Source organism: Leptosomus discolor, chromosome 12 (genome assembly GCF_034619465.1).
Source record: "Leptosomus discolor isolate bLepDis1 chromosome 12, bLepDis1.hap2, whole genome shotgun sequence".
NCBI classification, from domain to species: domain Eukaryota; kingdom Metazoa; phylum Chordata; class Aves; order Leptosomiformes; family Leptosomidae; genus Leptosomus; species Leptosomus discolor.
Window position 1 is genome coordinate 4,360,883 of NC_141402.1, and position 24,596 is coordinate 4,385,478.

The window sequence follows — 24,596 nt, forward strand, 5'->3', positions numbered from 1 at the left end:
CTAGGAATATCTTGAAGCTCACTTGCTTCTCTTCCATGAGGAGGAGCAAATAACTGAGTAAACAACTTAATGTATTGATTGTCGTAAAAAAATGCAACAGAGTTGTTGCAACACAACAGCAGGACACTAAACAAAAAAGAAAATTCAAAGATTGTTAAGAATCAGCGACTTTTTCTATGTGTTTTTCCCAGATCTTTTGATTAATGTGTTTCTTGCCAACATGCCTTTCATATCTAATTTACTCCTTCTCAGGCCGAAGTATTTACCACATCATTTTTCTGCATATCACTTTCTTCAGTTTATGCTCTTTTGACAACTGTCTTGAAAATGAAGTGATGATGGTGTAATGATGTTTGCATCTGCTGGAAAAGTAATCTTGCATGATAAAAGCTTGGGTAGCAAAGCATGTACTAATTAAAAGCATGCAATCAGAACTTCTGAATCCATTCCTAGTGACCTAATTGTGAGAAAGCTAGGCACATATCTGAGAATTTGCAAAATTCAGGCATCTGTCTATGAGTTGCTGTGTGTAGTAGCAGATCTGTTAATGTCTTAAATAGACCATTTGTCAGAGTGGAAGAAAAATGCCGCTTTTTCATATGTGAGTTACCTGTAGACTTTGAAACACCTTTTCCTTACTTTTTTTTCCTATTTCCCTCTTACTATCATTTACTTTACTGAATCTATCTGCTTTTCCTCTCCTATCCTCCTTTTTCCTGTCTTTTTCTTCTTTTCATTCATCACAGCAAATCTTTCACAAACAGGCTGTAGCCTACACAGCCTGAACATTGATTTGATACCACTGGGCAGTCTGCTTCAGAATTAGTGAAGAGATTGAGGAAGTACTGTTTGTACACTGTGACTTTTCCATGAAGAATTGCTGCGAAGTGTAAGTCTGACTTAGTTGTCCAAAGGGCTTTAAGACGCTTGGAGCTTAATTGGCGGTTGAGAAACTAAATTGGAAGCTACAGATAGTGTAGCTTCAGGAGAGTGTACTAAAGTGATAGTAGACAAAGGCAAAAGTGGAAAGTGCTTGTTGCATAACTTAAGGGAGACCTGTCTCAGTTCCTAACCTGAATAAGTTATATTTTTCTGTGTGACTTTGGGGAAGTCACTGAACTTTTCATGGGTGAGAAACTGAGATGGGGAGATGTTTCTTCTGCAGCCATTTAGTTTTCTCGTTCTTCAGGGCAGTGTTTTCTCTGTGTAGCATTTACCCCAATGACAGCGCAGTAGAAGACTGCTACTTCTTTTTGAAGCCAGATATCCGAGAACTGCTGATGGTTTAATTACAGGAAAAGCCACCTGCCTCTGCAGGCTTCTGTGCATAGCAGAGACTAATTGGCCATGTGCAGATCCTAACTGCTCTTCAGGGTTGGAGGAGGTTGGAAATTGATTTGATTTAAGCAGGACCTCATTTTTTTTTTTCCATTGTGTGGAAAAATATCCCGTTGCTAACTTCTTTTTATTTCATGGAAACTTCAGGTCACGCGTTGCTGATCTCTTTTTTTACATTTCATGGGAACCTCCAGTTAGTCTGTCTTTTCTATCTCCTCACTCCTTTCCTCCTTTGTTTCTCTAGTAGATTTAAAGGGAGACCAACTTGAAACAGAGGACATGGATGAAGTGATCATGAAGCAGGATAAACAGGTTTGCCCCCCAGCCTTTACTTCCTGTCCTGATTCAGATTCTGCCTGTGTTTCACTTCCTCCTGACAGTCGGTCTTGACACTGAACTGATCATTTGGTTTTGCTAGGGCAATATATGTGGTCTTTTGGTAAACGGTGAAAGGTTATGACACTGTTCCTGTCATTACTTTCTAAAAATACTTTCATACAAATACAAAATCTATCAGTCCTACAGAAAGGTGGATTATATTGAGAGCTCTGTGTTTTATCAGTGTTTCTTATATAAAACTATGGTAATGAATTCTTTTGTAGTTTTTACTTTGCAATGTATTTTTAATATTTATGCGCTTGGCTTGAAATATTTTATCCTAGGAAATGAAGCTTTTTTTGTCTCCTCAAACACCACTGTGTTCAGCCACAAGCTTGAAAGAGTTTGAATACCTGTTTCATTTTAAGAGGGCTTGTTAAAACTAGTGTAAAGTAGGACTGTGACCACAGAAATCTTAGCAATGCATATGGCTGTATGGTTCTGTACGAAGATTACTTTGTTTAACATAAAATGTGTATCAGTAAAATAAGGGTAACTTATGACTAAATGTACTAGCACAATTCATCAAGAAGTTGTCTAAGAACTTGTCACGTAATATTGAACCTTCAGCGTTGCACCTTCAAATAAATTTTAACCAGTTATATGTATTGGCATGGCTTGATCTGAATCTGAACTTTGACATTTCTTCAAAAAACAACTGTACCTTTACCTTTTGTAGCTTTTGGATGGTTTTATCGGTATGAAGGAAAATTTCCCACAATCCGCAAGGTACAAAGTTTGATATGTAAATTTTGTTTGCTCTACGTTTGAATTTTAATCCTTTTTTTTTTTCTTCCTCTTCTCTGTTATTGTTAGATATTGTTTAGAGTCATATGCTTCCTTTAACGTGTGCACAGATTAAGATATGTTTGAGATGCATCTGCCCAGGAGTTTGTCCTTTTGAATACCTAGACTTGTTGAGTTCTGGCAGCTGCAGTGAGAATTGTATGTCAGTACTTTGCAAAAGGTATTCAGTACCGGGTGGGCAGTGCATGTCTTTATGCTCTCCAAAAGTCCTCGGAATAATGTGTGTAAAAAAAAAAATAAAAATAAAAATAAAATAAAAAAAAAAAAGTACAGGGACAAAAATTCAATGGGAATCAAGTGTGCAGTTCCCAGTTATACCTTTGCAAATCTCCCAGCAAGAGGAGTGCTGAAGGCAAAAGGCTTTTAAGCATCTGCATCACACAGAATGAGCAAAAAAAAAACCCCAAAAAACCTGAAAATATTTAAACTTGATAGAATACTTTTATATCTGTAGTTTCTGCTAAAGTATTGCAATTTCAAATTATTAGTTTCAAATCATAATTTGTTCCTGCTGTTGCTTTATTCTCTTTAGTTCTTTCAACATATCTTAGCCATATTAGAGGGATTTTGTAGTTGCATATGGTTTTTGGTGGTGGTTTTATTTGTGGTGGCTGATGGTAGTTAACTGGTGTAGAATTGTTAAGATGAGTTCATATGTCTATCTTCTGAGAACTCAAGGTTTCTGAAGAGATAGGATTGTGTCTGACAGTTGAAGTATTTCTGTCACTGTTTAGGCCTGTTACTTTATCCTTCTTTGTGGACAGGAAACACCTGCTCTTCTTGATAGAGAATAGGAAATGATGGTACACTGATACCACTTTGTACTGCTAGTGACTGTAGGTCGGCATGGACCTGTAGCTTGTGTGAAAGCCAGTACAGTTAGGATTTCTATCTGAAAACTATAAATACTGTTATGAAAACTTAGTCTCTTCACACAAATAGGTGATAATCTGCATTGCTGCTGACAAAGATAGTTTACAGAGTATTCCAAATACCTTTTCATGTAGTAATGAAGATCTTAACTCAGTTCCTGTTGAACTCTAATACACAGTGTGGATTAAAAGATTGAAAAGATGTATTTATATTCTTTTGCTATTAGAAATACTTTTATATCTGGAAGTGATGAATTTTCATCCTACTCCAAATTGCTAATTGATTTTTTGTTTTGTTTTAAAAATATAATTTCACTCTGTACTAAAAGTGTCTATAATAGGAAGTAAACTGAATCCATGGGGAAAATGGATGGAAAGGATGACTCATCCTGTTCTATCTGAATGCAGATAAGATTGTCTGATATATGTTCATATTCTGGAACACTTTGGCATGTGAAGTGCTTAGTGTGATTCTAATTTTTCAAATGTTGATACCTAGCAGGTTGACCTGCCAGATATTACATTTAGTGGACAGTACTAAATGTATCTTCTAACATATTAGAGGATAAGGTGATATCAGCAATTTTTATTAAGGTACAGACTAACTAGCCCTGAATAAAACATGCTGACAGAATTATGTTTGTTTTAAAACATTAGCGTGAAAAGCTATTTTTTTATGCTGCTTCTTAATTTTTGTCTCCAACGATTATTGATTCATTTGTCGGGGTTTTTTTTCACCACCACTTAACCATGAAGCAATAGACAACATCCCACTGAATTCAGCAGTACAAAGTTCCAATTAACTACTTGACTGGAAGACTTCACTTTTGTAGCTGCCAGGGAGAATGTCTGTTTTACATGGCTTTATTATCAATATTACATGTGAAAGGTGGAAGGAAGACAAATAATGCTGTTTAAGGTGAAGCATGTACATGTTTTGAATTCCCAAAACCACCATGAACAGTCAGTAGCTGATAATGAGCAGAGCAAAATCAAACCCAAAGTGCAGCCTCTCTGGACACTGGCAGTAATTGACAATAAGTGGCGAGCTGCTTGTCCTTTCTACTTTTTCACAAATAAAAGGAGAACATGGGCTTTCCAATATGAACTATGTTCTACCAGCACAAATGGGAGAGGGTAGCAGAAATGTGACATGATTAAAGTAGAAACAAAGAGCAACGTGTATTTGGATGACAATGGGAACAGAGGCTCCAAAAAGACTATGTGGATTTCCCCTCTGGTTGTACTGTACATCTAAAGTTTTTAGAGTTGCTTTGTGCTGTATTAGTTCACTCATGTGAGCGGATTTTACCCAGTGCTTGTAGGAGCTGCATGGTCTTTGTGATGCAGTGTTCTTTCCTGGGAGCAATTCAGTTTCTGCGCTGATCTGAGCCTTTCCTTTGTTAATTGCTTACGTCCATTGTATTAAGGCATGCAATGCTGGTTTTAGGACATATGCATGAGGGTGTTTTAGGCGTAGAATATTCACATCTACGATACATGAGCATCTGTCGCCTGAAAGCAGTCCGTCTTGTGTGTATATAAAAATGCCAGAACAGAGAGGTGGCAAATCAAGACCTAACCAAAACTGTTTGAATATTCAAAGTTTTTTAGGGGGCCTGTGTGCCCTAATGTTGCAAATTTGCAGAGGAGCAAAAAAAGTTGTAACTGTCTGGTCTTATCCAACTTATGTTAATGGGCACAGGCCCTCCAGATAAGGTTGAATTTCCTGCAAATTGCTTGGGAAATGGACTTCAGATTTTCTTTTAAAAGACCATCCTCGTACTTGCACAGACTGTAATTAAATTTTCAATGCAGGCGCTCATGTACTGAGCTTGAAGATTATGATGTTTGTAGCTGATGTAAAAATCTGTTTGACTAATAAAAAGAAAATAAAAAACCCACCAAAACTTCCTAGAAAGGGAAAGAGCGAAAGAAGTCAAAAAGTGACAGTCTATGTGAACAGAAGAAGAATAAAAAGGAAATGGAGTTTGAGCAAAAACTTGCCAAAGAGAAAGAAGGAATGTTGGAGAAAGAAAAACAACTGAAAATAAATCGTCTTGTGCAAGAGGTATGTTGTGTTCTCCCATCAAGTGCAAAATTATATCAAAAGAAAATAAGCTGTATCTTTAGTGGAATTATCTTAGCAGGACACTTGTTTGATTATGTCAAAGATAATGAATTTTTTTTAAAATTGCCATTTCACTGCAAAACTCTGTTCCCACGTTTGCTTGTTTCTGAAGTAGTTTTTTGCCCAAATGAGGATACCTCTGCAGTTAATGAGTGTCCATCTGTAGTGATGAATTTAATGGAAGATGGCAAAATAGGAAATAATTCTCAAAAAATTATTAGTTTTAAAATTAATTTAAGTGGCATTTCATACTTTTGAAACGTATTTGTATTGTAACTATACCTATAACCTTTTGTCATGCACTGATATTATGGTTAAAGGTATCTGAGACAGAACGAGAAGACCTGGAAGAATCAGAAAAGGTGCAGCACTGGGTGGAAAGACTTTGTCAGACACGGTTAGAACAGATTTCCTCTGTGGAGAATGAGTCTCCTGAGGTAAAATTCTGGCTTCTCCATTTATTGCATGCTCTCTAAATAAAAGCAACAGGTTTTTCCAGAGAGAAATCTGGTTTGAACTTCCCCTGTGAGCCTTCATTCTAAGAGTGACGGGGGGGAAGGTCAGTAACAGATGAATTACAATCTGTAGCATTTGCTGTTCCTATATTTTATGGAGATTCTTTTTGTTAGTTTAATGAACTGCTTTTATTTTGTCCTTTTTAAGTATATTATCGCCAGAAAATAAACAATTTTATTGGCTTGTGAGCTGATTGGGCTAGGTGGGACATATTCATATTACCAATAACAAAACAGAGACTAGAATACCTAGCCATATTTTTTAATAACCTGTGAAAATAAGAACATCATTAATGATGAGCTCTTGGATGCTTCCTGGTATTGCATGGAATAAAGGTACAAGTTAAGAAACTGACAAAAAGATATGAAAATCCCAAAGAACAGGGTTTAGTTTTGTGTTTTAAATAGTCCCCTTAAACAAAGAAAGTTGCAGATAGTGATTGTGCCTTAGAGCCTGGTGGTTCTAGTCGTGGACTGAGGCTTTCCCACCATCCTGCTGCTCTGGCTGTCTTCCAAGCACAGCTGCTTTCAAGAGGAACACTGCAATCTGCTGAACTCCCCCCGGGATCCCCAAGAAATTGCAACCACAAAGGGGACCCTTGGGGAACACTCTCGCATGAATTTCCTTCAGGTCAATGTGGAGCAGCTCTGAAAAAAGCAGCTGGTCTTCTGTTCTTCCTGGCCTCAGGCTCAGATCCATGTGGCTCTTCAGTGCGAGTCCCTAGCGCAGTGGAACCACTATGCTGAGTTTTCTCTCACCACCTAAATTTGGCTGTCTGTGTTCTGCTAGATCTTTATCCCCCTCACTTTGTAAAGTAAGAGGGAACATTACAGACAAAATCACTGCTGTATTCCTAGGGCTCTACCATGATTTTAGACAAGCACTGTGTTATATTTGCACCATCAATTCTTCTGTTACATTATATATAAATATTCTATTACAAGTCTTCTACAAAACTACCCAAGCAGTTAAACTCATGTAAAACGCAAAACCAGAATGCTTCTGAGAGATAAATGCAGCTGAACAATATTCAGGTACTAGAGGCTTGAACTGCTACTAGGGTACAAGAGCAGTCAAGATCTCTTGACCTCTGCCAAAGAAATACCTATGTTACAGTACCAAGGGGTGAGTATGGCAGATAAGGAGATCCCAAAGAATGTCAGCAGAGGTACCCACTTGAGGGAAGAATTGGCATATTGGGCTAAGAAACATGTATGTGTAGGACAGCTCATCCCTCTAATATTTCCTCAGCTGAGTCAAGAAATGGCAAAATGAGAGAGTATTGACAGAATTTTCTTAAATACTTCAGTTTGATCACTGATAAAAGAAATGTTAGCAACTCTAACAGCATATGTAGAATCCTTCTTCACACGCACGTTTTTCTTTTGGGGTGAGTTGCTCATTATGCTCAAACTCTGGAGTTTTAGCCCCACAATGCATCTGGTGTTGATTAACAGAAATTATAAGATCCAAAACCTCCTGAGGATCTGAATTTCATAGCATCCTAAACTTTTTGTTTTGATAGCTGCTTAAGCTTACGTCCCCCTATTGTATTAATGTCTGGTTGTGTTTGCACCAGACTTTAGCCCCTTTCCCTTTTTTTCATGGCTTGGAATTTCAGGGCTCATCTGTAATTACTTTAATATAAGTAATTGCTCCACCTTTGCGAGGAGCAATTCTTGCATTCTCTTCATAAAAGCTAGAGAGGCAAGAATTGTGCTATCTATGATTTGTCCTGTGATTTTACCTTCTGAAGACTTCATGCAGTTGTTGGTTTTGTTTGTTGTTTTTTTTTCATTCCCCCTGCTCCAACAGCCAAGGCTACTGTCACAGCACTCCAGTTTTCTTCTTTTTGGACTGGAACCCCAAGGAATGCTTTTAAAAAGGCTTTCAGAGAAAAAGTTTATGTGTATTCTGTGTGGGAGAAGCAAAGAGCTTCCTGTGCAGGAGCAGCTGGGCTGAGTAATGTGCTAGGATTTGCCATTAATTTCTTCAGAGCTGGTGCAGGCAGATGAACTGTTAAGGCAGGTTTCTGTTCTTTTGCACCTAGCTGGCAAGTGGACGTCCTTCCGCTTCCCCTTCTGCCACATCAATGCGGCGTTTTGCCGGTGGCCTGCAGCTTCATACCACGGATCTTGACGATATAAATTTAGATGAAGTTGACAAGCCTAAACAACGTGTGGCACCACCTCCGCCACCACCACTCACTGTTACTCCAGCGTCATCAGCTCATCCACTTCCCACATCAAATGTTCCACTTTCAAGAGGTCCAGCACTGGCAGTAACACCAGCTTCCCAGGTGACCTCATGATCTGTTTGGATGCATGAGCCTTTACTATTCCCCTGCTTGGCCTCCCTCCCCTGCTTCATCACCCACTGGATCTACCCATCTGTCATACACAATGTTAAAAGAAGGAATGAGATGGTTTCCTTGTTTCTTAGTACTGAATGCAGTCTAGGGGTATTTTTTTTTTTTTTTTTTAATTTAAGTTGAGAGGATTTTGCTCACTCCTCCCTACCTACATTGTAATCCTACCACATGCAGGTATCTTGGACAGAATGTATCAGTTAAAAAGATAATTTGGACTTGAGTGTTTAAAGATTAAAAAAAAGTAATGGCAGGCAACATTTACCAGAGAAGCATCTGTTTTGAACTGCCCCTCTGGGCCTTCATTCTTAGTGAGGGGGAAAAAGGTTCACTTTGAGAAAAATATCTGTGTAGTGAAAACGACCTGTGAAATTGTTTTAAATATTTCATCAAATTGCTTTGTTAGGTGAGAAGAGTGGACAAAGAAAATTAGCTTAAAATCAGAAGCTCAAACTTTTAAAACATCAACACTGTAAGTGAGTTGTAAATGAACAAGAGTTGTTAATCAGGTTGGAGGGGTTTTTTGCACACACAAGAGTTAGGGAGGGATTTCTTTGAGGAAACATTTTGACTTTCTCCATAGTACAATATCAGTCCAAAAGAGACTCAAATATAAGAAATCTTGTGCCAGAACTCATTTTAGGTGAGAAATGGCAGCTTTTTCATGATAATTCCCTTTGCTAAGCACTGTAGTGGGATTCATGTACTTGTTTTTGTGGCAAAAGAGTCTTATTTGTTTCAAACAGCAGAAGAGGATCCCATATGGTCACTTTTTTTCCCACAGTTTTCTGCATGGATTGACTGACTGTGTTGTTGGTTTCCATTTGTTTTTTGCACGTTTACTTGGAAATACTGGCTTTGCATTTGCATGATTCTGGTTGGGGTGGGAATGGATTTGCAAATTAATCACTTCTCAGGGAAAGCTGGCAGATGATTTTTATGTGAATAATTGCCCTAATGTGAACGATGAATCTCTTATAAACTTAAGTAGACCTGTGATGATGCTCAGTCTATGTGGTTTATATGTTTTAAGTGTCAAGAACATGCTAGATCCACTGAAATGGAGATGTCAGCTGTTCTTACGAATAACAGGCTTCTCAGGTTATTTGCAAAATAAAAATTATGTCAGATGACACAAGCGTACAAAATACTAGCATTCAGAGGAGAAATCCATTCTCCTAACACTAATAGAAAATATTCAGATAGAATAAGCAATATAGGACCTTCCATACTGGAGTGTGACCCCAATCACACATGTTCCAATACGTGCGTCTGTTTTGCACTGCTAGATATGTTAGAGAAAAGAGGTTAATAATTAAAGAAAAATACATCAGGTAACAGCAACAAAAAAATAACTTGGCCTTCAAAAATGGTCAGTCAGTTTTCATTGAATACAATTAGTGTATATAAGGAGAGAACTAAGCTCTTAGTAAAGTATTAAGACTGAGTCAAAGCTGCTTTGTTTATAAGTAGATAACTCAGTATTCCTGATGTGGTTTCAGAAATGGAAGAAAAATCAGAAGCTGGACAATTTATCCTTGCTGCTTTTTAAAAAGTTGGGTTTTAACACCACAGATAAGCAGGAACAGTACATTTATTTGACTTCAGCAATTAAGGATCTTGTGTTCGTGCCTGCAAAAGCCAAAAATAGACAACTGTTTTTGTCCCATAAGTTTGCTTTTCTATTATTACTCAAACTGGTAAGTCTTCTCTATGTTGCTAGGTGTTGGGGGTTTTTTTCCCCAAATTGTTTAATTTCAGATTCAACACAAACAAATACCTGACAAAAAAATTAAATCCTGTCAAATATATTATTGACAGCTATTAAAACAGCTGGTATAAATTGATCTCCTCAAAATTATTATTAGCTATATACCTTATATGAACCCGGTACTAAGTCTGTTACTGTTTAGGTTGTAAGAAACACCTCCCACGTCGGCAAAGTATCTTCTGTGTCAAGCAATCCGCTGGTATGTCATGTACTGTTGTTAATGACTGTAGTTTTACGAACTTCCCACGTAATGCTGGTGTCAAGTGTTTGACTCTATGGCTAATTTGTTTAAAATTCATGACTTGCGATCATGTGTGTGGATCCATTCCTGTGTTACAAGTTACCTAATAACAGGTAGTGGAAGTGACTCTTAATGGTCTGAAGACTTTGTATGTTAACACTTCAGCAACATACGGTCCATATCTGCATGTTCTGGATGTCTGTGTTATGGAGCATATACTTTGTTCGTCTATCGAGACAGACAAAAGGAGCTAGGACCAACCTAAATTTTAAACGTAATGCGTAATGGGTACTAAGCAAGCTTTCTTCTCAGAAGAACCAACATTTGTTTGATAACTCTTTGCACTGATTTTGATTCAGGATGGCCAGATGTCAGGTTTCCGCATTCTGAGGCTCTCTAGAAAAGTCTGTCTCTGAATTGTGAAACTCCAGGAGAAATCATCCAGTTCTAGTGCAACTTTAACAAGTTGGTATCTGTGAACCTGCCGATTCTTCTGAGATCAGAAAGCTGAACAATATATTTTGTGGTGTGGAGTAACATTAGTTGAGGGATATCTACAGGGACTTCCAAAGATCCAGTTCCAAAACTTTTTTCTTAAATTATTTTTAAAAAGACAAATAACAACAACAAAAAAACTCACCCCCAAAATTCCCCTATTTAAAACAAACAAACAAACAAAAAACCCCTGGCTTAACCAATTTGCTGGAAGCAATTCAAATAATTTCAGAGGATACAGCTTGTACTATATGAATATCTGGAATACATCACATTTCCTATGAGAAACATTGACAAGTGTGTGCTGAGAGTTGCTGGGGTTAAGTCAGAAACTAAACCCACAGGGCTCAGTTTTGAACTCTTTTCTTGAATAAAACTATGTTTGACGTCAGTGGGAGTTTTGACTGAGTAAGAAGTGTACAATTGGGTTAGTATGCACCGGATGATTAGGTCTCAGATGCCTCTGGGTATCTGTACTTTGTAGAGGCGAGGGTAGCTAATTAGCCTAACTAACCCTTGCTCTTAAGTCAAGATAAGTTAACTTGAAATTCTTTATGGAAAGCTGATCACTGTAGTCCTGGTGAATTTCGTCCTAAAAGATCTATTTAGCCATAGAGTAGTTAAAAATCTCATTTCAGGTTCACTATGTTCTTACACTCAAATTTAGCATTTTTTTTCCCTGTAGTTTCTCATTCAGTTCATTGCCTTTATGGGATAAATGCCAAAAGCAGGGATGAGATTTTTCCATAATCTTGCTGGTGAAGTCAGACTTTAGAGGAAAAAGCTATTTGAGTGCAAGATAAATTATGTTTTCGTTTGTTGACTTGGTAATTCTTCGTTAAAATAATTCTGTAAGCCTATTGTTGTATTAGTGTCATTAAATTCGTTACTATAAACTATTTGAATTGAGGCATCTTGGTGAAATGATTGGATTTGCATAAATTACATTGTGAATTGTCATTTTCTTGAATTAACCCATAGCAACTTGCTCCAAGTCCACCTACCCAACGACATCCAGGGGTACCAATAGTCTCTAAACCAGTCATGCTGCATCCTGACCCAAACTTTATGGTCAGGCCAACAATCAAATCAGAGGCCCTGGTAAGCCTTTTAATGTTCTTTTTCTTGAGTGCTGCTGTACTGTGGGATTTGTTGTTGGCTTGTCTCGTTTTCTGCTAACTAAAATTCATGTAGATTTTCAAGTGATCACGAATGGTAAGTACAAAAGGGTGGTTTTCTTTCTTTTTCTTTTTCTTTTTTTTTTTTTGGTTTTTGTTTTCACCGTGATCTAGAAGTCGCTTTTAGTGACAGTTTTGTACTGGGGTGCATAATTCCAGAGCAGTGTAGAGCCTTAGACTATGTAGATCTTACTTTTAATTTATTCACATGCTGGTTTTTATTTTTATAAAATCTGAATTCATTTGTCAGAAATGAAATAGTAACACCTAATTACACTGTATTTTTTTTCCTTTGTAAGTAGTCATGAACATACTTGAAATGTAGGGATATACATAATCCTTTGATTTCCATAGAAAAAAAGTGTGGTGTCGTACCTTAGACTCCAATGTACTGGTCATGCAGTGTCACTGCAAATTTGACTCACAATCACTTCTTTTTCGTATTTCTTTTCCATTTCTGTTTCAAATGTAAATGAAGAAAAAAACTCTTAGGCTAAATATTTTAGGACCAACCATGTAACATCTTTAGAAACTGCAGTATATGAGGGACAGTGACCAAGGCTTACTGAAAAAATAAAAGGGAAATACTACTCTGACAGGTGATAACTCCCAAGTGACAGCCCTGAAAACTTACCTAAAATAGCTGATGCACCAATTAGTAGTATTTATCCTCAAGGGTCATCATGACTTATGCTGTTAGAATTAAATTGTGCGTCTGTTATATGCGTGTGTGTGGACATGCATGTATATATACATCTATCTGAGCAAAGCAGTGTATTGCAACATGTGAGCTTTCTAAGTGATGGAAAAAACCATCATATTTGCATTTAATTCATTTCATTGCAAGCTTATGCTATATCTGACAATAAATGATGCGCATGATATTCCTCGCTGTCTTTCATTTAAGTGCGATGGATTATTTCGTCATTTTCTGCTTTAATAATTTAGATACTTTTGTTCCTTTGTTTTCCCAGTTACAGGTTGAAGAAATTTAAGTCATACTTAGTAAACCAGCTTTCCCACAGACATAGTCATCCTGAAACTCCTATATTATAAATGGATTGAAATGATAAATGAAAGTAGTTTTTGTAATTTGCTCAAGAGAAGGCGGGTACACAAGCTAAAAATAAATTCAAATCCCTCCATTGTAGGTATTTCCTTCAGTTGTATTTTGATTGTGTTCTGTAATTTAGCATCTCTAAGCAACATTAAATTCCTTAAGGGAGGAAGGAAGAGAGTAAAATCATGATCTGCAGTTAGTTTAATCCAGCTTTAGAAAATAAATACCTGGTGTGCAAGTATAAACTAGTTCGCAGCATTTATAATACCCTTATGTGTGATCAGTCAGTCTTGGTACAAATTGAAAATGTTGCTTGATATTTTTTTTTATTATTGTTTGTTTGTTTGTTTGGGTTTTTTTTTAATTGACTGCTTACAATTATCTTGAGAAATTGGCGGTAAGATCCGCCTCCATAGGAAATTTCTTATGATTTGTTATGCGTGCATGCACATTTTCCAAATCACAAGTCTGATGAAATGTTTCAGATATCAGTCTTCATTCCCAAACTGATTTGTATTAGTTGGAGGATCACAATTTCAGTGGAAGCAATATTCTGATAGGACTTTGAGAGAAATATCAGTCTATAATTGGTTTTGTAGACCTGTTTGCTCTTGCTTCCATTTATGACTTAATGCAGTAAAGAGTATTCATCCTCACTGCAATGAAATCACAGTAGTATGTGGAGTAAGACTTGCATGGCTACCTAAGTAATGAGGGAGGCTACTTGTATTAGTTAAAAAATGAAAAGACCAGTGTATGACAAAACAGACAAGGAGGTACCTGCCTGTCTCCAGAAACATGTAAGAATTATGATTTTATTTCTTGCAGAAGGCATGTGGGTTTTTGTTTGTTTGTGGGGCGAGGGGGGGTTGTTTCTTGTTCAAGTCAGTGGTTCAGATACAGGACTGGTTCAGCCTCTCTTAGGGAAGGGAAGTATCACTAAAGGCAAAGCATCTTTTGCTACCCTATTTCATGTCTTGCTAGATTTCACACACCTTATGGAACTCCAGTCTTTTTGTCTTAATACAACATAATGCACATAATTTCTTCTACCTTTTTATCTGAATTTAGCTGTCCTGAGTACCAAGCTCTAGAAACTGCCCTTGATGGATTTACTTGATTCAAGCAGCTGATCAAGTGAGCCTATGCTCGAGCAATTTACTAGTAAAGAAGATGAAAAGCATGAACGTAAGAATAAAATAAACATGCAAGAATGGGTAAAACATCCCTGTTACCTGGAAGGTGGTTGGACAAGATAGGCACAGTGAGGTCTCTGTTGTGACTTAAGTCTTTATATTAAGTAAATCCATGTCAGAATTCCCAAGTCTTTTAACGGTTCAAGAGAATAAAACTATTCTCACTTACAAACAGGGAGATGATGGGTGAGGATTAAACCTTGAATGTGGCCTTGAATGCCAAGGACTGCTCTGGGTCAAAATCACTGTGAACTGTTTGTCTCTGCTGCACTAGAGTGAATTGGAATATACTCATGGCAAAGCTAATTAAATTTTGGCTCAGAGAACAGGAGAAGATTGTTATGATTTAGTGTTGGGGTTTTCAGAGAAGCAAACCCAACATGAACGTTAGTCTCTGCTCTCCCAGCTATCACAAACATCCTGTTTTGTGGGTTAGAATGCTTTGATGCACTTGCTGCTGCTAAAGATTTCTTGTCCCTCACTCCTTTGTGGTTTCTGAAGGGAAGAATGAATATTTAAGCTTTCCTCTAATGCAAGATTTGAAGCCTGATTCTGCAGGACTGCAGTCAAGAGACCTGAGACAAGGGCTTATATACTGTGTGGTAAGATGTGCAGTGATTGGAAATTTCGGTTATTATTGGCCATAGCTATACCAAAACCATCTGTGTTGAAAAGGAATTTTTTTTTTTTTTTTCTGAGTGGCTAGAGAGGGGCTGAAGAGTTTTGTGGAAAATCTTGCCAGACTTGCCCAAAAGTCCTTCAAGTTAAAAACTCAGTCTTTGTATTACTTAAACACAGACCACAAATTTTTCATTAACTCATGAACAAATGTATTTTTCAGAGCAGTAGTATAACTATAGGACACTGATAGTCAGTAGTGAAACTGATATATAGTCGTTTGTTCTAAAGCAAATTGAGTTCAGAAATGTAAATGCTATAGTTTAGTCTGAAGAAAGTTGGTCTTATTTCAGAAGACTCAGATACATTACCTGATTTGATGCAGGGTTTTGAGTGGAGGCTGAAGAGGTGTGAGGAGTGTTTTGTATAATTTTTTTTTTTTTAGCTCATTTTATTTTTGAGAATTTTTGTAACATAATAAGAGATTCTGTATCTTAAGGGATTCCAAACTACAGTGTACCATTTTGTTGATACACTGGAAGCAAACAAAAAACACAATCAATATGGGATTAAAATAATTGAAGCCTAACAAAATAAAATAAAATCTAACAGTTCATTAATAAGTATTGTGAAGTTGTAGATAGCCACATTGAACGAAGATCACTCAGAAATTTGTCAATTAAATTCAGGACGAATTTTTCTTCAAGTAGAAAAGTTGGTATTTAGGTAATTGTTTCTTTCATGATGAGCCCAAATAGACATGTATTTTCTTTTGGCTTATCACCTTCATAAGGAATTTAATAATGGAATTTACTTTTCAGTATAGGAAAACCCTGGTAGGAGACCAAGTCTTAAATGCATAACTTACATTTGTCATGGCTTTTCAGTATTTTGGAAATTACTTGTCTACAGTTTGTCTGTGTTTTTTTCAAATATTTTTTCAAAAATCGTGGAGATGAGACCCCAGCAGTGTTCTGCAGAAATTGCGGATAGAGGGACTCATGGAAAATATTTTTAAGAAATCTTGTGGTATGGAAATGTGCATTATTAATGTAGTTTCTCTAGAATTCTTTCTTCTTTGTTTTCAGTTCTGTTTCACTCTGTGTGTTCTCTCATTTTGAAATGGTATGGGGAACAAGCACTAACAAATGCAAGTGTCATTCATTCATTAGAAGAGCAAAAAAAAGCAGTGAGATTATTTGTGAGTAGCTGATACTTAATTACAGTAAAAAGTTAATATCTGGTTTGGCAATTTTCTTTCTTTTGCAGCCACAAGAGATGTTTAAAAGGATGGTGGTTTACAATTCATCATTTAGATCTAACAAAAAACAAGTAAATTACGTTTTTCATGTTTGTGTGGTACTTCTGGTTTTGACTGATCATAGAATTAAAACTTTCCTTTCTAATCCTGTTGCTCAGTTTCTAAAACAGAGGATGCAAGACAGCCCTAGTGCATGAAAACTGCTAGTCTTTGTAAACTTTCAGTGTGTGCCTGTGGCTCCTGCTAGGCTAGGCAGATGAAGAATGAGAGGATAGTAAGTTCTTCAGGTTGAACCATCTGTAACTACTTATGTGGTTAGTGCAATCCTTAACTGGTAACTGATCTGATACTGGTAATTTTTTAGTATATATTCCTAAGGTTTCCCTTGTTTCTTTTAGTCTCCAGTTGCAATGCTTTCAGTAATAAAATACTTCTAGTTTAACAAACAGAGCTAATACCATAACATAGTTATTGGTAGGAAATCTGAGGAACTGGTGGTGGAATGCACTTATTCATATAGCCTTTCTGTATTGTGTAGGATTTTTCTGCCCTATTACTACTTACATTGCTTTCCTCTGTCATAGTGATGAGGTTTTCATCTCTTCGTCTTTGCTTGACTGGTGGTTCAGTAGATGGTCCCTTGAAGAAGTGAACTTCATGCTTAACTTCTCTGCTGCGGTTAAATGTGCCAGTTTCTGTGCCAACCACCGTTATTAGTGCAAGTTAAGTTAGATGCATTGCCATGTTATACAAAAATGTTGGCACACAGTTGTGAGCTCACACTATGAGCTTTTGAGTGGTAAACTATTGAGATTAATAATGATTTTTTTCTTCTTTTGATCAGTTTCAATCTAGATCTAGAGAGGAAAGCTGGATTTGAATGAGATAAACCAAGCTTTGAGATTGTTCAGTTGCCATTGAATGTTAGTATGTTCTATATATAACACGTGTTCTCAGCAAATGTGTCGTTTGGAAAACTTTTGTGTATCTGAAATTGCAGATTTCTCTTTTCAATCCCTCCTTTTTGTTTATTTTGGTTAGGTTTCAATTGCTATTGACTATTGATGCTAGAAACTTCAGTGAGCAGTAGCATTGGCTTGGGTGCTTGTGTTATGTTTCGTGGTTTTTTTTCTTTTTTTAAGCAGTAACTTTTCCTTTCATCTAGAACTCCAGACAGATAGTTCTTTCAGTGCAATTAGACATTTTAATGTTCCAGATTCTGCTTATGTTCAGTCCTATGAACGTTATTGTAAGTCAAGAAAGGATTAGAACGGTCTTAAGGCTTTTGCCTGAGATGTCCTGAGTAGTGGGAGGGTAGGCTTAGCACTGTGGTTTGCACTTGGTGTTGCTTGGTTCCTTGGTCCCTGCTTCGATATGGAACGTGCTCTCTGAATTTGCGATGCCCGTTTCTGGGAAGATTTATTACGGTTCAGCAGATGTCTTCATTGTATTGTAGCTCTATTTGTACATTATTGGATCCCGATCATATCACTTCTTTGCTTGCAGGTTTTCTGTTGTGGGGTTTAGTAGTTGGGGTTGTTTTTCCCTGTTGAAAAGTTATTTTCCCAGGAAAACTTTCTTCAAGGGCAACATCTGTTTTTCATGAGGGTGACCTGGGACAAAGAGAGTTCAATGACTTCCTTTAGATTACATAATGAATTAGTGACTTGGCTGACATTGGAGTTCTTTCCTCTAAGTTGCTTGCTCCAAGACCATAGATGTCTACTTCAGCCATAATTCCAAAGGTCAGTATAAATTCAGGTATTTAAACTATTAGTTGTTTAGGTAGCTATCATTGGAAAATTTTTCTCTTACAGTTTTAGTAAAGCTATTCATAATGCTAATATACTTTGTACATGAATGAATGATTGGGGGTTTTGCCCAGGATGAAATTCTACCCTCGCTGAAATCTGTGGTCAAATTCCCATTTATTTAGTTCCTCAAAGTTAGCAGTTAATAAATGTGATGCAACCCATACTGATTTAAATTCTATATATGGTCTCTCATGTTCCTATCCCCAAAAGATGCTTTTAATACGTATTTCCCTACAAAACAACAACCACAACAAACCAAAAACAATCAAAAAACCACCAACAACAACAAAAACAAAACCAAACCACTTGTGGCAGTAAGCAAAAGTTCCACAGTTGTGCCAGAAGATTTATCTTTCTGGAACCTGGGGAGACAAAGTCAGGCTTCAACCCTTGCAAATGTTTCTGCTGTCTCAGAAGAAACACAGAATGAGGACGTGATTTGCTTAAGTTGGTCTTCTGATCTGAGGGAAAAGTGGAGAGGCAGCCTGCAGGAAAGGCAGGGTTCCCACTGTACAGTTCAGTATGCCTGTGTGTAATGACTGCCAGTCCACGCAAGAGTCAGCAGCACTACTGCTGCATGGTTTGTGTAAGTGCGGTTAGACAACTGGGCACCACTGTTGTACGTTTGAGGGTCTGCTAATGCAGAGCTGTGTAGTAGTGCTCACTGACTCACTTGGTCAGTGACAGTGGTGGTAAAGATGAGGTCTGACCCCAAAGGATCATTCATAGTCATGTCAAAATTAGGCAACTGAGAGAGACGATAAAGATGGTAACAGGAGGAGGCATTAGCATTTTCTGCTGCAACTCTGTCATTTGACAGCCAGCCCTTAAAGATACCAGAGAAACCTGAAGCTGTGCATTTGATTTACAAGTGGGAAAAGGCTTAGCTGAGTCTGAGAGTGGAAAAGACTTTGCCATCAGATGGATCCAGTAGAAGAGAGGGCAATGGTGAACATAACAAGTTTGATCACGTGCTGAACCATTGGTCTGCATCAGATATTGGCTTGCCTGCTGTGTCAGCAGAGGGTTGTGTGGTTCTGCGTTGTTCCCATATACCCAGGTTGCAGCTTGAAGCCACAAGAGTGATACAGCATTTAGGCACCTCAGAAAAGATTTGTGTTAAGTCCTGAAGCCCTTACTTTAACACGCAGGATAAGTGCAGTTTTATAAATCTCCAGCATTGCCCATACGGTCTCACCTGGTAAGAAACCACCGCCCAAACACCATTGATTCGTGATTGCTGACCCGGGAACTCTCATCTTTACAGAAAAGGGAACTCCTGCTTTTTCCCTGCAGCGTTGGTCTGACAAGGGTCATGCACTAGATTTTGAAAGTTTAAGAATGTATGAGTCCTCTCAAAGCTTAAATCTTGCTCTATCTAACTGCAATATTATCTCCCCCATTTCAGACACTCCCTGCCAAAACTTCTAAGTCCTCCACAGAACCATATGAAAACAAAATCAGTTGTTGTCTTGCATTCACTTGTGGTGTGGAGCCAACTCCCTGAAACTCTATGGAAAGGAGAGAAGGGGACTGGAAGAGGGTCCTACAACCCAGACACCATGGAGTAGTGTGGCTGACAGGCAAATTGGAGCTTGTCATTTCTGCCTGTGTTAGATAGTGCCCAACATGGTGATAGTCCCAAGGAACGTTGCTTAGAAGAGTGTGGCAGAACATCCCTGCCCATGTTGCTTTCAAGTTTTATTTCTGTTCTGTCAAGTGTAGAGAGGAACTGCAAAGCTGACAGAGTGGTAAACTATTCCTCAAAACTACGCCATAGTATGACCAGCTTAAACTGCTGATCTGTCATAAGGTTTTGAAATGTCTTCTGACTGTCAGGATGGAGTCTGCTGCCTTTCTGTGTTTTTTCTCCATTTACTGTCATTTTCCATAGCTTACAAAATTATATGTTCTCTCGCTAATAAATAAAATGGAGTTTGTGTGTTGTGTGTGTGCATGAGCATGATGTTTTTACAACTAAGTATTGTTTTATTCTCAGGGCTTCCAGAAATATTTGGAAGACTTTGATCCATATTCAATGGTAAGGAGAGATGTCAAATATGTCTCACTGTTCAATATGAAATATGCTGCAAAAAACACATTCTTGGTTTTGAGGGCTGGGAGAGGGTAGGATTCTTGCTTGTTAATTTGCTGGGGTTTGTGTATTTGTCTTTTCTAGTCATGTTGAAAAGGAGCTTTCTTACAGGAAAAGATAATCTGGTGTTCTGATCTTCCTCTAACATTGTTTTGGAGGAAGGAAAGGTCCCTTTTCTCCCATAGACTACATAGGTTAGCCTAATTGTGTTGTGTTTCCAAGGTGGAAATGACTAATCATTATCTCTTTTCATAGTTTACCCCAGAGCAGATTATGGGAAAAGATGTACGGCTGTTACGAATTAAAAAGGTAAATACTGTATTATTTGATCGGTTGGTATTTAAAGGGTTCATGTAGGCATTTCATGTACAGTCCCATTTACTGGGGAAAAGGAAGGATTAAGCTCCTGTTGATGGCAAAAGCTAACAGCCTTTTCAGAACTAAAACTCTTTCTTTTTTTTTTTTTTTTTTTTTTAATAGGAAGGATCATTAGACCTTGCAGTCGAGGGAGGAATTGATTCTCCGATTGGAAAGATAGTCGTGTCTGCCATCTATGAGGGTGGTGCTGCAGACAAACATGGTGAGTGACAATGGGGAATTTGAATACTGCTGCAAAGTGGCTCCTTACGCTGGCTGAGAGTTGTTGGCTGACTTCACAGCTATCCCTAGTACTGAGAGACATGCTTAGATTATCCAAGGCAGCCAAGTTCTGTCTCAGTTTAAGGGCAGCTCAGAGAGAGGCTTATGGTTTGAAGGGTGCTGCTTAATTATGTAAAACTTATAAATAGTGTTTAAGCAGAAATGGTCACTATTGAAAATTCTGTAATGATAAAAATACAGCAGCAATGTGGCCTGAGCTTGTACAGCTGTTCTCTTAATAAGGACTCCCCTTTTTCCAGTCTGATATAAAAAACAAAAACAAAACACAAAAAAAACCAAAACAAAATCCCACAAAAACAAACAAAAAAACCCAAACCAAAACCATACCTGTTTCTCTGATGTATCCTGTTAATTAAGGAAAGCAGAATATGGTCTCCATTATTTCACAATTTGTAGTACTTGCACGTGCAAAGCAGTTACCTGACCATGGCTACACTACACTGCTTAGTTTTGTTCTTAATGATACTTTCAATAGTAATTTGTTTTGGAAAACACCTGGCTTTACTCCCAAAATCCCACTAAAGGCCAGAGCCTTCTAGCTAATAGCTTAGCTCTCTGGAAGGCACAAGAATGTGCATGCCAACCAGCACATCCAGGCTTTACTCTTGGTGTCCAGTATCTCTCATCCTTTCCTTGAGAACTCTTGCAATGACCAGGTGGACAGACAGGACAATACGTCCTTACGTTGTCTTTGCTGACCTTGTTCCAACCTGCACCTAAGTTCAAGTCATTCTTGCTGTGAAAACATCTCAGCCACTTGATCTCTCAGGTACTCTGTTTCTCTTTGATTCCTCACTGTTACGAGGGTCTCTTATATCTAAGGCTGTCCCCTTACCATCTGTGTTTTACCCTCTTCAAATCCAGTCCCAGTTAGCTGATTGTGCTTCTTTCTAGGTTAGAAAGTCAGAATCAGTTCCAAGGACTAAACATTACACATGCTCGTGCAAAGGAATGACAGTCCTGCAAACCCTTGACAAATGCCACTCATACCTTCAGGTCTTAAGTAACTGCCATTTTCATAGTAGTGATGGCCTACAATCAACCTCATTTTGTAAGCTGTGTAGATGGATTACCCAGACAGGCAAACTGCTACTAAGGAAAATCCTGTTGAACTAGTTTCTTATTGGTCATGATCAGTAAAAGATTAGTGTGGCTTTTCCATACCTAAAAGATCATTTAGCTTTTGCCCGTAGCAAGCTTTCTTGTCTATGTCACTTTTTAGTGTAAGCCTTCACATCTAGCAAAGACACTTTTCATTATATTCAGTGCTGCATAAACATGGGATGGAAAAGACTCACAGAGTATTTTTTTGTTTACCATGTTGGTCTTTTCACCAGGAGGCATAGTGAAAGGGGATGAAATACTAGCTGTAAATGGCAAGATACTAATTGACAGCAGGCTGGCAGAAGCACAGGCGACTCTAGCAAAAGCTTGGAATGTGGGTGGGGTAAGTAACCTGGAATACTTTTTCCTTCTAACTATAACACTCCATATGAGGTATACTGTTCTTTCATGGCATTGTCACATCAACATAAATAAGGTTTCAAACATCAAAAGTAACAGGTAATCCATGTACTACCCAAGTGAGCTGAAATCTGCAGAAGTTATTTGTATATAATACAAATATAACAGCATCTCTGAAAATCATGCATGTAATTTACTGTGAAAGTTTATGGCATTTAGCCGCATGTCAAGATTGGTGTTTGAACTGTCTGAGTGGTTTTAGTACATTTATCTGTAGAATCTCTCTTTGATATTGAAAACTACTTGCAAGCTGATTGGAATTTTATGATAATAGCTTATCTTATCTTTGATTTCTTAATGTACATTAACACTGCAATTCGGCTACAGTGTTTTTCTCAGCAAGTGTATTAATTGCTAAAATGACCAAACACGGGATGATTCTTAGAATAATTATTTATAAAAGCTTGTTTCAAGACCAGTAGTTTTTTCTTTAATTTCAGGATACGAATCAAACAGCTCAATCTTGAAATAGTGTTCCTATAGAAGTCTTTAATAGAAATGTTTCTGCAGCTCCCTGTGATTTTCCAGGGACAGATTGCCTTCCTGATTCTCTATCTGATATTCCATGGTGGTCCACTACTCATCTCTAAAAGCAGTATTTAGCAGCACGTTTGCCTGTGCATGTCTTTCAGGATTGGATTGACCTAGTCATTGCAGCATCACCTCCAAAGGAATATGATGATGAAATGTAAGTGCATAAGCTTGCTTTCTCCAGGGATTAAAAGGCTGGCAACAACAGTCTATACAGTTTGGGTTTTTTCCTCAGGCGTATATCAAGTAGTTACTTCTTGTGGACTACATAACCTTCTGCATCACACGGATGCTAATTTGATAGTTCAAAGTAGCTATCATGCATTACAGCAGTGGTTCCCAGACTTTTCAAAATGGTGATTCTCAGAATTGGTTGTGCGTGACTACACACTTATACTTTCAGTTTAAAGTTTGAGGGGTTTTGAGTTGTTGGTTTTTGGTTTTTTTTTTTTTTAGAAATTACTTCAATCCGGATCATTTACTGTGGTACCATGGATCATAATTTGGAGAAACAAATACCCATAAGCATTCTTCATCACAACTAGACATTTAATTCTGGGGTGTGGGTGGTGGGTGTTCTCTTTGTTCTCTTTTGGTTTTAATTAATTGCAGTTGTTATCCATTTTTAAGCCAACCTAGGTGTAAAAGTTTTAAAGAGCTAAGTGATTTGGGTGTCTTCGCAACCTGTCATGTTCACAGAGTCCTTTTTTTTTTAAAAGATAATCAGCGTAGATGTGAAACAGAAGAATCCATGGTTTAAAGTGTGATAGAGGTATCAAGTCAATACAACTTGCTTTACTTTGGACAAACAGTTTCAAAAGCAAGAGCGATGTTTTCTAGCTTGACTAAAGGAAAAGTTTTGAAGATATCCTTACTACCAAGTAAAATGGCAGAGGAAGATTTCGTAGTCACTGTTGACCTGGACTGTTCTTCTGTGTAGAATACTAGAGTATTAGTTACTGTAAATCAGTATAGTTTTACTGGCTAACTCCAACTGAAGATTGCTGTTAAATTGTGTTTAATACCTGTGCATAAACATGCAAGGAAATAACTGTCACTGTTATTTTTGTTTTCATATCCTGTATATTTAGCCCTACTATTCCCTCATCAACAGTCAGTCCCAACACACACAGAAAGGTTTTTGAAGGCAGTGCACCCGTGTACAGACAAGGGTATCTCCTGCAGCTGTAGCCACTGCAGCGTTGCCTCATGGTGAATAGCCAGACCTGGGTTAACATGACTGTCCATTGTGAGGCTGCGTTATTTTTTCAGCATGTGCCTGCCTGAGCATTGCATGCCACGCTTGCTTTTGTTCCTGGCATGCTGGAGTGTTCTTTGGGCTTTTGCCATGCCTGGCCTATTAAAATATAAGTATTTAGTTTCTACTTCATAATGTCCCTTAGAGGTCCTCTGCAGAACTGGTTTATCATCTGCCAGACTAAAAAATAAATAGGCCTTGCCTAAACAAGTAGGATTAACTTTTTTCCTTATCTGTGGACCACTGCTGTGGCTTTGTGAATTCATAAGTATATAAGTAACTACAAATTAGTTCCTTGTTAAGGCTTGTCCAAAGAACAAATTTCCATTTGTATTATATGACAGTGTGCTTCTAAAGAAGTATTCATGACTGACTGGTTTTCACTGAAGTTTGCCTGTGTTAATTTGTCACTATACAATGGGTTTGTCCCGACATTATCCTTGTGTCACATACTCAGTTTACTGTGTATGGTTTCTCTATGCTG

General features: G+C 37.7%; 1 protein-coding gene across 1 annotated transcript in view; it reads left to right on the forward strand.

Annotated features, from left to right (window-relative positions):
• USH1C (USH1 protein network component harmonin) overlaps positions 1-24,045 on the forward strand; it is a 45,577-nt gene extending 21,532 nt beyond the window's left edge. Inside the window, exons 15-21 of the mRNA XM_086471963.1 lie at positions 1,583-1,650; positions 20,044-20,085; positions 20,395-20,448; positions 20,620-20,719; positions 22,137-22,246; positions 22,956-23,011; positions 23,946-24,045. Coding sequence (XP_086328089.1) covers positions 1,583-1,650; positions 20,044-20,085; positions 20,395-20,448; positions 20,620-20,719; positions 22,137-22,246; positions 22,956-23,011; positions 23,946-24,045 — 530 coding nt within the window. The remainder of the gene's footprint in view (positions 1-1,582; positions 1,651-20,043; positions 20,086-20,394; positions 20,449-20,619; positions 20,720-22,136; positions 22,247-22,955; positions 23,012-23,945) is intronic.
• The last annotated feature ends 551 nt before the right edge of the window (positions 24,046-24,596 follow it).